Raw genomic sequence first — 12,067 nt, forward strand, 5'->3', positions numbered from 1 at the left:
TTGAGGCCCCGCCCCCTCCTCCCCTCGCAACGCCCCTCCCTCCCCCGCGCGCGCCCGTGTGGTGTGGTTGAAGGAAGGCGGGGGGGGGGTGGGTGACGCGCGCCTCTGCGCATGCGCGGCGGAGAGCCGAGGTGGGGGGGGGGCGGGGGAGCGATGGCGGGCTCGGGTCTGTCACGGTCGGAGCCGCGGTTCTGGCGAGGTCTCCGCCGTTTCAAGCCAACCGGGCTGCGGGTTTGCCTTCCCCGCGGCAAAGGGCTGGGTGCTGTCCGTCAGCGGGAGCTTACCCGCCGCTCCCTCCTCCGGCGGGGCTTGGCTACCGGCTGACCGGCCCTCTGCCACGGTGTGTGGGCACCGGGAGGAGAGGCTGCCCCTCGGTCAGGAGTCCTTCCCCCTTGGGGAAGAGCCCTGCCAGTCAGGGGTGGCGGAGTGAGGCGGGGAAAGGGGGTCTCTGCTTGCCCACACGGTCCAGAAAAGAAATAGCGGAGCGAAGATCGGCCGGGATTTCCCAAAGCTGCGGGAAGCGGAACGTCTCCTCAGGCCGTGGTTTCAGCAGGCGGCAATAAAGACGTCGTCATTCGTCTCACGTCCTCCTCCAAATTGTGTGTGTTGGACCCAAATACACCCTCTGGCATCTTAGGATAAGCGTTGGGTGTTTTTTTGTAGTCGTGAAGGACGAGTGCTACGAGCAGAATCTTGGTTTTTTCTCCCGAGTTGGCCTGAACACCCGAGTCTAGCACAGACACTCGTGAAAGTTGTTCTGGGAAGGTTTAGTCCAAGCAGAAGACGGCACGGCTGAGGGCAGAGTGCTCTGTCACTCCGTCACTAGCATCGCATCTTCTAGCCTTTATATACGTTTATGTGATTTCACATGAAATAATCGGGTTGAGGTTTGTCCCCACGAGCGGCCGGATCCCCCGTGAACTAAGATCTCTTTCGTGTCTGTGGAAAATACGTTACCTCATCCGTCACATAGGAGAAATCGGTGTGCAGGTGACCTTTTCTCCACAAATACATGGGGATACTGGGAAATGGGAAGACTTACATCATTAAATAATTCGTTTCTTTTTCGTTCAGGAGGGTGGAGGACGGAGGGGTAGGTCAGCAATTCTTCAAAGTTCAGGCCAAAACAAATTAAAGCATATTATTTTTAGAATAGCTGCAGGTTCCTTTTGGGCAATACAGGTCTTTTTGGGGGGGAAAATGCCATGGAACCCTTTGTGACAATGCTACACACAGGTGTGAGCAGGATGGCAGTTCTCCTATGCCTGAGCCTAGGAAACGTGTGAAGAAGGGACAGGCATGACCTCCCAGAACAGAACTCCAGCCCCCTGTCTGGACACAGGGGTGGTTTTTCAGATTAGGGCCCACTAGCACATTTAGGATGGTGCGCTGTGGATCAAGGTTCCCTTTTCCCCAGATAACAGCAGTTTTTTAGAGCAACCAGATTTAAATCACATGGAGAATATCAGAGCGCATATTTGCCGAGCCAGTTTGCTGAACCCACCCCATCCTTTGAGAATACCCTTTCTCGTTGGTACCGTTTCTTCTCTCTCTCATCGCCACATCCTCCAACAAAGCATTCAGTGACTCTACTGACAGGTCATGACCGTAGGCCACTGAGAAGCAAAAAAATGACAGAGACCATCAGATCAAAGGGCAGACAACAGGAGCGTGTTATACGCTGACGCAGGTGAGGAAGCTGCACGTGAGCTAAGACTGTTTATTAGAGGTGTATACTGAGGTGAAACAATTGCTACAGGGAAAGGCAATGCTGAGGAGAGATGGTGCAGAACATACGATGGACAAATCCTGTTCCCCGTAAGGCCACGTACCCGTCAGGAACTCTGGAATTGGTGAATACGTTATTTCTGCAGATCACCTTCTCAAAGTGCATCTGTAGTTACAGGCCCATCTGTTTCAGTATTTTAAACAATCCCTCTTTGACCATGGCATAATGAGATGTGTAACAGCTGCTGTACCAGTCATTTCCCACCACTGGTACAGGTACCGGTAAGGAACCGCTGGCCATGGCTTTCAGAAATGAGCAACGAGATGCTTTGTGACCCTCTTCTGTGCAGAAAGTAACGTCTCTAACATCTTGATAACTTTGAAATGTAGGCAGCCAAAATCAGTGGTCATTTTTGAAAATTACACCTTTGTGACTACTGGGTTTTCAAGGGCTCATTGGTCCCTTGGTTGTACCACGCACACTCAAAATGGAGCTGCCCACTCCCCTGTTGCAGATGCGGCTTTAAGGTCTCAACCTGAAGCTTGCCAGTAGCAGAGCTGTTACTGCTTTCAGCCGGAGTTCCCCTCATGGAGCTGCTTCTGAGGTCATGCCTATAGTTCAGTTAAATAACTGGTACAGTGGCCTAAAAAAAGCTAAGTAGCACTTGTGCTGTAAAACACTAACTTGCTAAGCTTTTGCATTCATGCCAGCTTCCATCACTAAGCGTATAAAGAATTATCTAGCTAACAATAGTCTGCATTAGAGCTTTTGCCATCACCTATTTCCAAGTAGGAGCTACTACAGAACTGACTTGGGTGCTTTGCAGACATTCCTATGCTTTCAAAGAGAAAACAGTAACTCTTTGGACACACTCAGACCTGTACTTTTAAGGCGTAGAGGCTGACTTTCAGGTTTTGGTATTCAGCTTTCTCAACCTCTCAGCATCTGAATTAAGGGCTAATATTATGTGATTCTGACTTGTAGTAAGTACAGCATCTGCTAGAAGTTCAATTTTGTGAGTGAGCATTTGTGATGTAAATAATTTACAGCAATAAAAGAGGCATTAAGGCAAGCCTTGGCGAGGTGGGGGGAAATTCAGATTTCAGTCAAGCAGTGCTCCTTGTCAGGAGAGGCAATTGAGATACCTATTCTCTGGCACAATTTGTATGGCCACGAGACACCTACCATCAGAGGCCAAGTTAAACTACCAGGTAAAAGAGAGTGTTATCTTCCCAAACAGACAGCAGACACAGATGCTGCTGCAGCAATCCACTAGGGAGTAGGCAGGAAAGGGAAATTAAAGCTGACACACAATTAGAGTAAAGTGAGTCTGCAAGTGCTCCTGAAAGCCCATGAAAAGCAAATGGAAATCAGGCAGAAGCTATTTCTAGGCAGAATTTGGGGGTGAGAGAAGCAGAAATAGGCTTTTGCTAAGAACTAAATTCAAACCCTCCCAAGAATCCAAATTTAGTGTTTAACACTTCTTGTATCTGCTTGCTTTGTGCCAGCTTACACGCACTAAGCTGCAGCCTGATTGCAGAAATGAAATTAAAAAAAAAATCAGAAAAGGTTTCTCGCAATTAGCTTAGATAGGCCTAAGGAGCTCTGCCTGACTTCCAACACAGGGAGTACTCTGGAATCTTAATGAAGTTAAAGACAGGTGGAGGGGCTCAGCACCTTTGGAAAATCAGCCCACTTATCTTTGTAGATGACACTGCCTTATCTTGTTAACATTGGCACTTGTCTTGTATGCAGCTGACAGCATGAACTAGCGGATGTTAAACTCATTCATTGTGATGAAGCAGTGAGAGGGAAAATAACTTGAGGAAAGCGGAGAGCAGGAATTCTGCTATCTTAGCCAGTCAGGAACTGCTAGATATATTCTGATACGTGCTGCTGAGGAGTTTCCACTGCCTGCCTTCTCCAGCTTTAGCAAAATCCTGCAAGCAAATAAAGAGAAGGTGAACACAGGAGCTGGGTACCACACAAAACACTGCATTACAGAGGTCAGTGGAGCAGACGAACATGCAGGAATGGAACGGAAAAGGCTAGCCAGTCACATTGCATTAAGAGGCAAACAAAGCAGCCGTGTACGCAGTGAGGCAGGTGCCCCTTTCCCTCCTTCTCTCTATCATGAGGCAGAGGGAGGAAAGGAGGCCTCTTTATAATCTCGGTGCGGTGGCAGGGTTTCTGGTTGCCACTGTGGTGACTCCTGCCCCATCCAGATAATCAGACAAAACAAAACCATATCCAACCTACTTCCTTGCTGATTTGTTGACAGAGCATACAACTCTTTAGTGTTCCCAGTGGTTTTCATCTCAAAGGAGCTTTACATAAAGCAGTAACTGCACGTGCCACTGACATGCTGCCTCCTTGCTGGAGGAATGTTACGGCTGCAAACAGCACCCAACCCCCTGCGGCAGGTTAGCCCAGGACGCAAGGAGGAACTCTTTAATTACCTTCAGAGAGGACTCTCAACCTCTAAGGGACATTTCTCTCATCACTCAAGCCAGCCCTCTGCTTGTCTCCCCCACGTGAAGCTAACACAGCCTGTTTATCACATTATGGCCAGATATTCTGGCTCTAACCGAGACCCCTGGGACCAGCTCTGGCATGTTTCTAGCTAATTCTGCAACAAGGGTCACTGCTTCCCACTAAAAAGCCACAGGAAAATCCCTGTATGGGTCACTCAGTAAATGTGAGGGTTAAATGCTCTTCATTCAGTAAACTCCATGAGCTCTCTCATCCAGCCATTTAAGCTGACACTGTAAAGGGGCACTCACCTAGAAGAGTTTCTCATAGCACTTGTCACAGTGGACAATGTCCCGGTGGATGAATATTTTATCCAGAAGATCTCCCATTGCTTTGTGGCAAATTCCACACTGCCAAAGGGAAAACAAGGTGGTTGGACAGTAACCAAAGCATCATACAGTAATGACAGTATGGAGGGGGCAGAGAAACAGTCTCTGTATCATTTTATAAAGGTGCAAGGATGTCAAAGCAGTGACCTTTGAAGCTAAACTTTTCTACAACAGAAAAATGACACTGCAGGCTTCCTCCTCCCACACTCATCATTTCCACAGACTTGATTTGTAACCTCTGCAAAGTTTGAGAGATTCAGCAATACCTGCACTGGGGCACAAGGGCCACAAAGCAGCAAGCCTGCCACAAGGACAGGGACATGAGGAAAGAGGGTGCTGCTATTCTATCAGATGACAATAAAGAATTCTCCTGGTTCTAATATGCATTTATCTGAGAAGCTGAAAAACTTTCAGGGACACAACCAACACCTGTGACTGCATGACTTTTTTTTTTTTTTGTGCCAATGCGGATGCAAGCATTTGGCACATACTATATATACATTACTCTGAAAGTCTGAGGACAGAATTTGCACCAAGATTCCTCCTCCCACCACTCCATTTCACAGCAGCACACAGACAGCAGTCAGTAGCTAAGCTGATTTTTTTTACCCTGAAACAGTATTCGTGGCAGCAGATGTTAAGATGCTCTATTATGATCTTAGGGCAGTCTTGTATCTCACGGCTGCAGTAGCTGCAAACGGGTTCACTGGACCTGTGAAGGAATAGAAGAGTGAATTCCTCTGTAACACAAGTTGATTCCAGTCCCAGCGCTGGTACCAGAGGTTTCTGACCTACCACCAGCACTGCTCTCCATGACCTACCTGCTTCTACACATGTCTGACTGTGTCAAGTGACAGTACAGAGGGACATGTGTTATCCCAGGGATGCAGAGACCACAACAGCAGGGCAGTACAGATCTTAAAGTCAATGTCACTGTATTTTCCAAAGATCATTTACACTTCATGTTGTTATTTCACCAAACACATACCATTATTCTAAAAAAGCAAAACCTTAAAGTAATTTCTGTTTAACAGTTTGCTGAAACACCCAAGGCAGCCCCAAACTGTCTTACCTCTGCAGGGGAGCACTGGATAGGTAGCTGTGGTGGCTGTAGGTTGCTCTCTCCAAATCAGTCAAATCCACAAGGTTGCCACTGGAGACAGAAGGCAGTATCAGCAGTTGACAGTGATACATGGGAAAAGCATCTCAGATGGAATCATCACTAACCTAAAGTCCTAACTGCAATGTCCCAGCTGCCTGATCCTTGGAGAACGTTGGTCCTTCCTAACCAGCTCTGAAAAGGCACTTCCCTAATAAACAGGGCCACGCTGACAGACAAAGTGGGGCTGTCAGCAGCCGTATCTCCATCTTTGCTGTATTCATGCTGCAGGTTCTCCATAGGGGTGGCAGTATCCTGCTCCCTGCCCCATACCACAATCATTGTGCCTCAGGTCAGAGAGACCCAGAGCCAACTCTGGGCTCAGCCTCACAGATAAGGTTTGCAAGGAGTAGGCACCTCCAAGGGCAAGCAGAGACAGCAAAGAGCTGGCAGCCCCAGCACCTAACTTCAGAGCACCGAAAAATGTGTCTGGCTGCTGCTGTCCCCATGGGGAGAGGTAGGATGTGGGCAGCGTGGCTGGGAAATAGGGGCACGCACCTTGAAATGGGGCCCTCTCAAGCCTGAGGCCAAGGGAGGTGGCACAGGCGCACAGCAGCTCTGCCCTGCAGGCTCTCCCACCCTGTCAGCTTCTGTGCCAGGAAGAACAGGGGGTGTCACAAAGCTGATGCTGTTAGTCCCATGTGAGGGTCCGGCAAATGCAGCTCAGGAGGGGGCTAAGAAGACCTAACAACCTTGCCAAAACAAAGGGAAAGATAATGCTCCCTCTTGCTCTCTCCCTCCTCCAGCATGTTTCCAACCATGTGCTCCCACCTCCTTACTCCTTGCTAGCCATCAAACCCCTCTGTGAGCCAGGTTGTCTCATTAAAACAACAGAAAAGGCAAGACCCGGTGGGCTGTGAGCAGGGATAAAAAGAGGGGGAGCAGGAGAGGAGGAGGGGGAGCAAGGGCTCCCCTGTCAGTGAGAGCCATGGCTGCCTTGGCTGTGCTCTCCATGGATGCACAGCATGCTGTCCAGCACGTCTGGAGTTGGGACATGCACAGGTTGTGACCCAGACTACAGGGACCAACATATCTTCCACTGGCTGCTAGATGAGATTGGCAAAATCCTGTGCTGGCTGCTGGACAGGCAACCTGTGAAATCCTGCCTCCAATACACTCATCAGTAAAACTTCTCTGGCCTCACTGGGGTCCTGATGTTTACATATGGACGCTATAAATAGCAGCTATTTTCACTGCTTACTAAACTCGCAAATCCTGAACTATTATGCAGGAAAAGTCAGGGAACACGTCCTTAGTCTCGCCTAGCTGAGTGTTCCCTCTCTGGCTTCTGTTTGCCTGTGTTTTTTGGACACTGCAGCAATACGCTTATCTTTGGTTGCTGACATCTGCTTTGCCGACCTATACGAAAGGCTAGAGATTTATGGAGTCTGTAATCAGCTACCACAGTAATGCCAACACAGCACTGAGGGAGAGTAAATGCCAGCAGGGAGGCATCAAACTGAGTGTTAACAGGCTACCACATCAATGTAAGCACAATGTACATAGGGCCAAATTCTGCTCTCAGTCACATTGGTGTCAATCTGGAGTAGTTTTGCTCAGTTACCTTTGGGCAGAATACAAAAGACTGAAGATTTAAGCTTGAAAATGACATCTTTTAACTTCTTCTAACTTATAAATAACTTTTTCTGAGTGAGAACCCGCAACCTCCACATTTTTCTCACCAGTTCCAATCATTTGTTTATGTGTGCAAATGCACAGTGAAGCCTGACAGTGCCAAATACGCAGCCTAAAAAACTGCAGTGTAGTGTTTTCATCCTGTCACCTATCTTAGAGGCCAAATCACTTAGAGGGGGAGTTTACCCCTCCACTAGAAGCTGTGGGACAGAGGTCCTCCTGTCACCGCAAATGGACTAGACAGCCCAGTGGATTGCAGAGATATCCGTCTGGGTCCCCAAAGCAGCACTGCTGTCTTAGCGAAACTCTCTGCCCACCCAATGTAATAATCCCTCCAGGGCTAATTAGCTACGGCACAATGGCATGCTGACACAGTGCTAACTGTTCCAGCTCGGGAACTTGCTTGGTGTGTGTTAGCTGGTAAAGCCATATGCTGTTGCTTTGCACATGTATGTAGACACATGAGTGTCTCTGGACACTCCTCATACCTGCCATAGCGTGGGGAGGCTGATAACTCGCTGCTGTTCACGTACTCCTTCACAAAGAGGACCCCTTTTCTAGGAACAACAGAATCAGAAGCATTTGCATTAGAAAGGAGTGGAGCTAATGAGAGACAGTGCAAGGGACCACATGTGTGCACTTGGACACGTAACACGTGCATGAAAAGGCGGAGAGTGAGATGCTGTTGTTCTTGTATAAATACTGAATATCAAGCATTCTTGCTAAATAACACCTAATACACCCCTCTAATTAACCCACCAAAACAAATCAAGTTAATTAAAAAGAATGGGATGGATAATATAACTCTTTCATCCAGTTATCCCCTGTTTTGCAAGGATAAGTCTTTTTCACATCATGTCAGGATTATGCACACAATAAGTATTTAGAGAGCTTGTGGTTCTGCCCATTAACATTAAAACCCTACTGGCACAGCACTACTTACAGTGACTGTTTTGTCACTGGAATATCTCCAGCATTTTCATCCATTATAAATTGCTACTGGTTTGCTTTGGGATGTTTTTGCTTGCAGAGCTGACCTTTCTTGTACAGTCCTCCCTCTTTAAAATTCTGATTTCAAAATTACATGCCCCCATCTGTCTGTCTGTCTGTCTACAGCTCTGTCACAGATCGAGGGGAGACACTGTGCCCACCGGCTGTCTTCCCAGAGCCATGAAATGAACTAATCAGGCTCTTTCTCCATGGTGCATTTTCGTTGCTGCCTATAAGCTATGATTAATCCTCTCTTCTTATATGAGCAAACTAAGCCATGTCACAGCTAAGGAAAGAAAATAAAAGCTTTTTTTTTAACCTAGCATAGACACTTCCCATGTCAAGTGTTTCAGATGAGAGTCTCCTACTTAGACAGGTGTTGTGATAAGCAGGCTGTAGCAAGGCCAGGAGGACCCAAATATTGCCCATCGAAGCCTATGCTGCCCCTTGCCACTTTGAAACCCCTCTCTAAATTGTGTAAAACTGTGCAGCAGTTTTCACCTCTGAGGTGGAGCATGTGGAAACCACAAATCCCAGAATACAGCTCTGAGTTAGCTGCACCGTGACAGAACACTATCTTCTGTAATACATGACAGATCAGGGTCCTGTGACAGCCCCACTGAAATCTGATACACTTGCTGTAGACTGCTCACTTGCTCATGATTCACAACAAGGCAAAGAGTCTTCCAAGAGCCCCACGCCTGTGATGAGTGTGTATGGCACAAGGAGCTCCATCGTGTCCTTCCAGCTATAATGTGTTATGGAGGATTCATGATTTTGCCATGCTAAAGAGAAAAGACACAACTCATACAGTGAGCTACATCCTGGTCTCAAAAAAAGGGCAGCTGGAGAAAAGGACCCAGCCCATCTCTCCCTTTTGGGTGGCTCTGGCCATGATGGCAATGTCTGTTCTCTTAGCCAGAAGTGGCTGAGAAACATCCTGTGGCCCAGATGCCAAGCAGCAAAGCCTGGCTTGTCACCAAACAGGATGGCTGCATGCAAAACCTGTATTGCCGTGGAAGGATCATGACCACCCATTGCTCTTTACCCGGCAGTGCTGGAATCGGGCTGGTACGCAGAGGCTGCTAGGCTATTGTGCGATAAGGTGGCAATCGGACTGCAGATCCTCTCACTCGAACTTGACAGAAGCCTGGCGAGAGAGAGAAAAGTCTATGGGCACTGGAAACATGGGCCATGACATGATCCAAGCCGGCAGCCAAGAAAAGACCTACCACTGCTGTTAGGAGGGTGCAATATTAAGGCCTTTAACCATACAGATTAATTCACCTTTATCACAGACCAAAAAGGCTCCTTTCTCTTTTTACATCTGCCATGTAACAGTACTACTTCTCTGGAGAAGTGATTTGGAAAAAGTATCATTTATAGGGCCATGGGAGAAAAGACCAAACAAGATCTTCAAATAAGTACAGACGTTAAGTGAATCATGTAGCCTGAATGGGAGCAGCTATGGAGAGAAATGGCACAGAACATATTGCAGAAGAGGAAGACTTGGGGACATATTGGCCAAAGTCCAACATAACTATCTCCAGCATAACTATCCCCAACTTAATAATTTCAAAAGCTGCAGAAGGGAGAAGGCAGCAAAACTATGGCTACTAAAATGTCTTCGGAAAACAGCCCTGCCTATCCACTCAGCAATGAGACCTGTTCAGTTTGCCTTGCACGGATAAAGCTGATCTTGCTTGGAGCCAGTCCTAGGCTATCCAAGGATCTTGTGCCTCCTGTTCGCACCCACAACATACTCCCCTTTACAGAACCAACACTCAGACCTATGCTGGTGCCTCCATACAGTGTCAGACTGCATGTGGATGGACTGACACTGCCATGAAGGACTGCAGAAAGCCCAGGGTAATGGTATTCCATATTGGATACCTCCTATCCCTTCCAACAGCCTTCTTCTGGGACCAGTTCAGTCATTTAATTATTGATATTCTGGAGAGTGTGATCCTCTCTCTCGACATCTCTTTTTTTCGGTAGCCTCTGCAAAGGCTGATTTCTGGTTAAGGGAGGATAGCCAGGAACCAGCCCTTCATTCTCCTCTCGCTCTGTTCTGGCACCCCAAACGGTGAAAAACCTCCAGAGACCAGAGATGAATGTATCGCAGACCCTGTGCTGGGTAGCTGAGTTGTTCTGTGCCTCTAGATCACACATCCACTCCCCAGAAAGCATTCATCTCTCTTTCAGCTCTTGGCTTTGCTTCCTAGCTTCTCTTCCACAATAGTTTCATGGAGGTTTCCGTCACAACCATGAAGACTACTCGTTTACCTGGTGCTGTTACAGTTTAAGCTGTCCATGTAGAACGGCACCCTGTGGCTTCTCTGGGAAATGGACATGATGGTATCTCTGGGAAGGGAGTCGTGGCTATGAAAGGAAGTGATACAATCTCAAGCACTGAACTTGAGCACATGAGGGATTCTCACAAGTGGTGAGAATCTTGGCTAAATGTCTCCCTGCTTAGCATCAAAATCACCCACGCACCACAGCCATCCATGCAAACAGCACCTCACTGCACATGATTAGATCCAGGGAACTAGTAAGAAGTGGGTCAGCACACCAAATATTGAATAAATGCAGCAGTGGGGTGTTCTTTGGGTTAACAAGTCTGGATTCCCTTTGACTTCTTACCGTCCAGCTGTGGGATTAAATTCACAGTGCCCCCTGGCACTAGCGCTGTCATATCTGCTGTTCCTAGGGCTGCTTCTCCCATCATAAACTCTCCCTTCGTAATCTGGGGTAGGTCTGGGAAGGAAGCACAAAGCCCCGATTACATTGTACCAGGAGTCACTGGAGTCCCCACATTGGCTAATATTTTGTCTCAGCAGTCACCATCATGATGCATTCTCCGTTTGCTCTGCCTATTTCACCTATGCTGGTTCTGCAGCTGCAGCATGCATACGAAGCTCTGAGGCTAGGAAAGCAGACTCAAAATCTAACACTTGACAGTAAAGCTGAAGCAGTTCATAAATGGATATATCTTCAATATTGTTTCCTTCCCTAGCACTCACCAAAACCACCACTGCACCATCTGCATGTATGAACTGCTGACCAGCTGGCCCATCTGGGTGTCAGACCTGCACATTTTCACTTTTCCAAGACAGAACTCATTATCGGAATGGCTTTAACCTGTGGGCAGAGCTCAGGCTCTTTCAATAGAGAAAATAAGCTTATAGCTTATGGTCATTCTTCTCTTGCAAGTGCCCTGGGGCACAGTTTATGTTTATATTGTACATCAGCACTTTGATCCTGACTAAAGCTTCAGGCAACTGTATAACTTAATGTTAAACAATGCTGAAAAACACTGCAAATCAATGCTGCATTAAAGAGAGAAAGAGGGACAGGCTAAGCTCACCATAAGATGAGAAAAACCCTGCTCTGGGCAAGACATGCATTTGGTCGATGATATAAACCCAAGGGCAGGAATGAAGCGCAAGTTTCTTGCGCTGCAGGGAGACATGTCAGCATCACACGGTGCCGGGGGGTTGATAACATGCTATGAAGTACAATAGAGGTCTGTTCCATTTTTTCTAGTCCTAGTCTGCAAATGCCTCCAAAAGCAAATGAGGGCTTTGTGACGCCAACTTTCTGAAAAATGCTAGAAGACGTGAAGGCTACATCTGGATCACATTAATGTAGATATATATAAAAATAGTAGTTACAAGTGTACAGCTTGTC

At 47.5% G+C, this 12,067-nt stretch overlaps 1 protein-coding gene across 7 annotated transcripts in view; it reads right to left on the bottom strand.

The window, feature by feature from the left end:
* Window positions 1–1,706: 1,706 nt before the first annotated feature.
* ZNF185 (zinc finger protein 185 with LIM domain) overlaps window positions 1,707–12,067 on the bottom strand; it is a 35,927-nt gene continuing 25,566 nt past the window's right edge. For 3 of the 7 annotated variants that reach the window (XM_075054198.1, XM_075054195.1, XM_075054193.1), the window contains 8 exons: window positions 11,021–11,134; window positions 10,661–10,756; window positions 9,423–9,524; window positions 7,873–7,941; window positions 5,663–5,743; window positions 5,200–5,302; window positions 4,513–4,611; window positions 1,707–3,669 (listed from right to left, as the gene is read on the bottom strand). In XM_075054198.1, the coding sequence (XP_074910299.1) occupies window positions 4,513–4,611; window positions 5,200–5,302; window positions 5,663–5,743; window positions 7,873–7,941; window positions 9,423–9,524; window positions 10,661–10,756; window positions 11,021–11,134 (664 nt within the window). In that variant the 3' untranslated portion in view covers window positions 1,707–3,669. The remainder of the gene's footprint in view (window positions 3,670–4,512; window positions 4,612–5,199; window positions 5,303–5,662; window positions 5,744–7,872; window positions 7,942–9,422; window positions 9,525–10,660; window positions 10,757–11,020; window positions 11,135–12,067) is intronic. The other 4 variants (XM_075054200.1, XM_075054196.1, XM_075054197.1 and 1 more) reach the window with 3 other exon arrangements.

This window comes from Buteo buteo, chromosome 22 (assembly GCF_964188355.1).
Source record: "Buteo buteo chromosome 22, bButBut1.hap1.1, whole genome shotgun sequence".
Taxonomy (NCBI): Eukaryota; Metazoa; Chordata; class Aves; order Accipitriformes; family Accipitridae; genus Buteo; species Buteo buteo.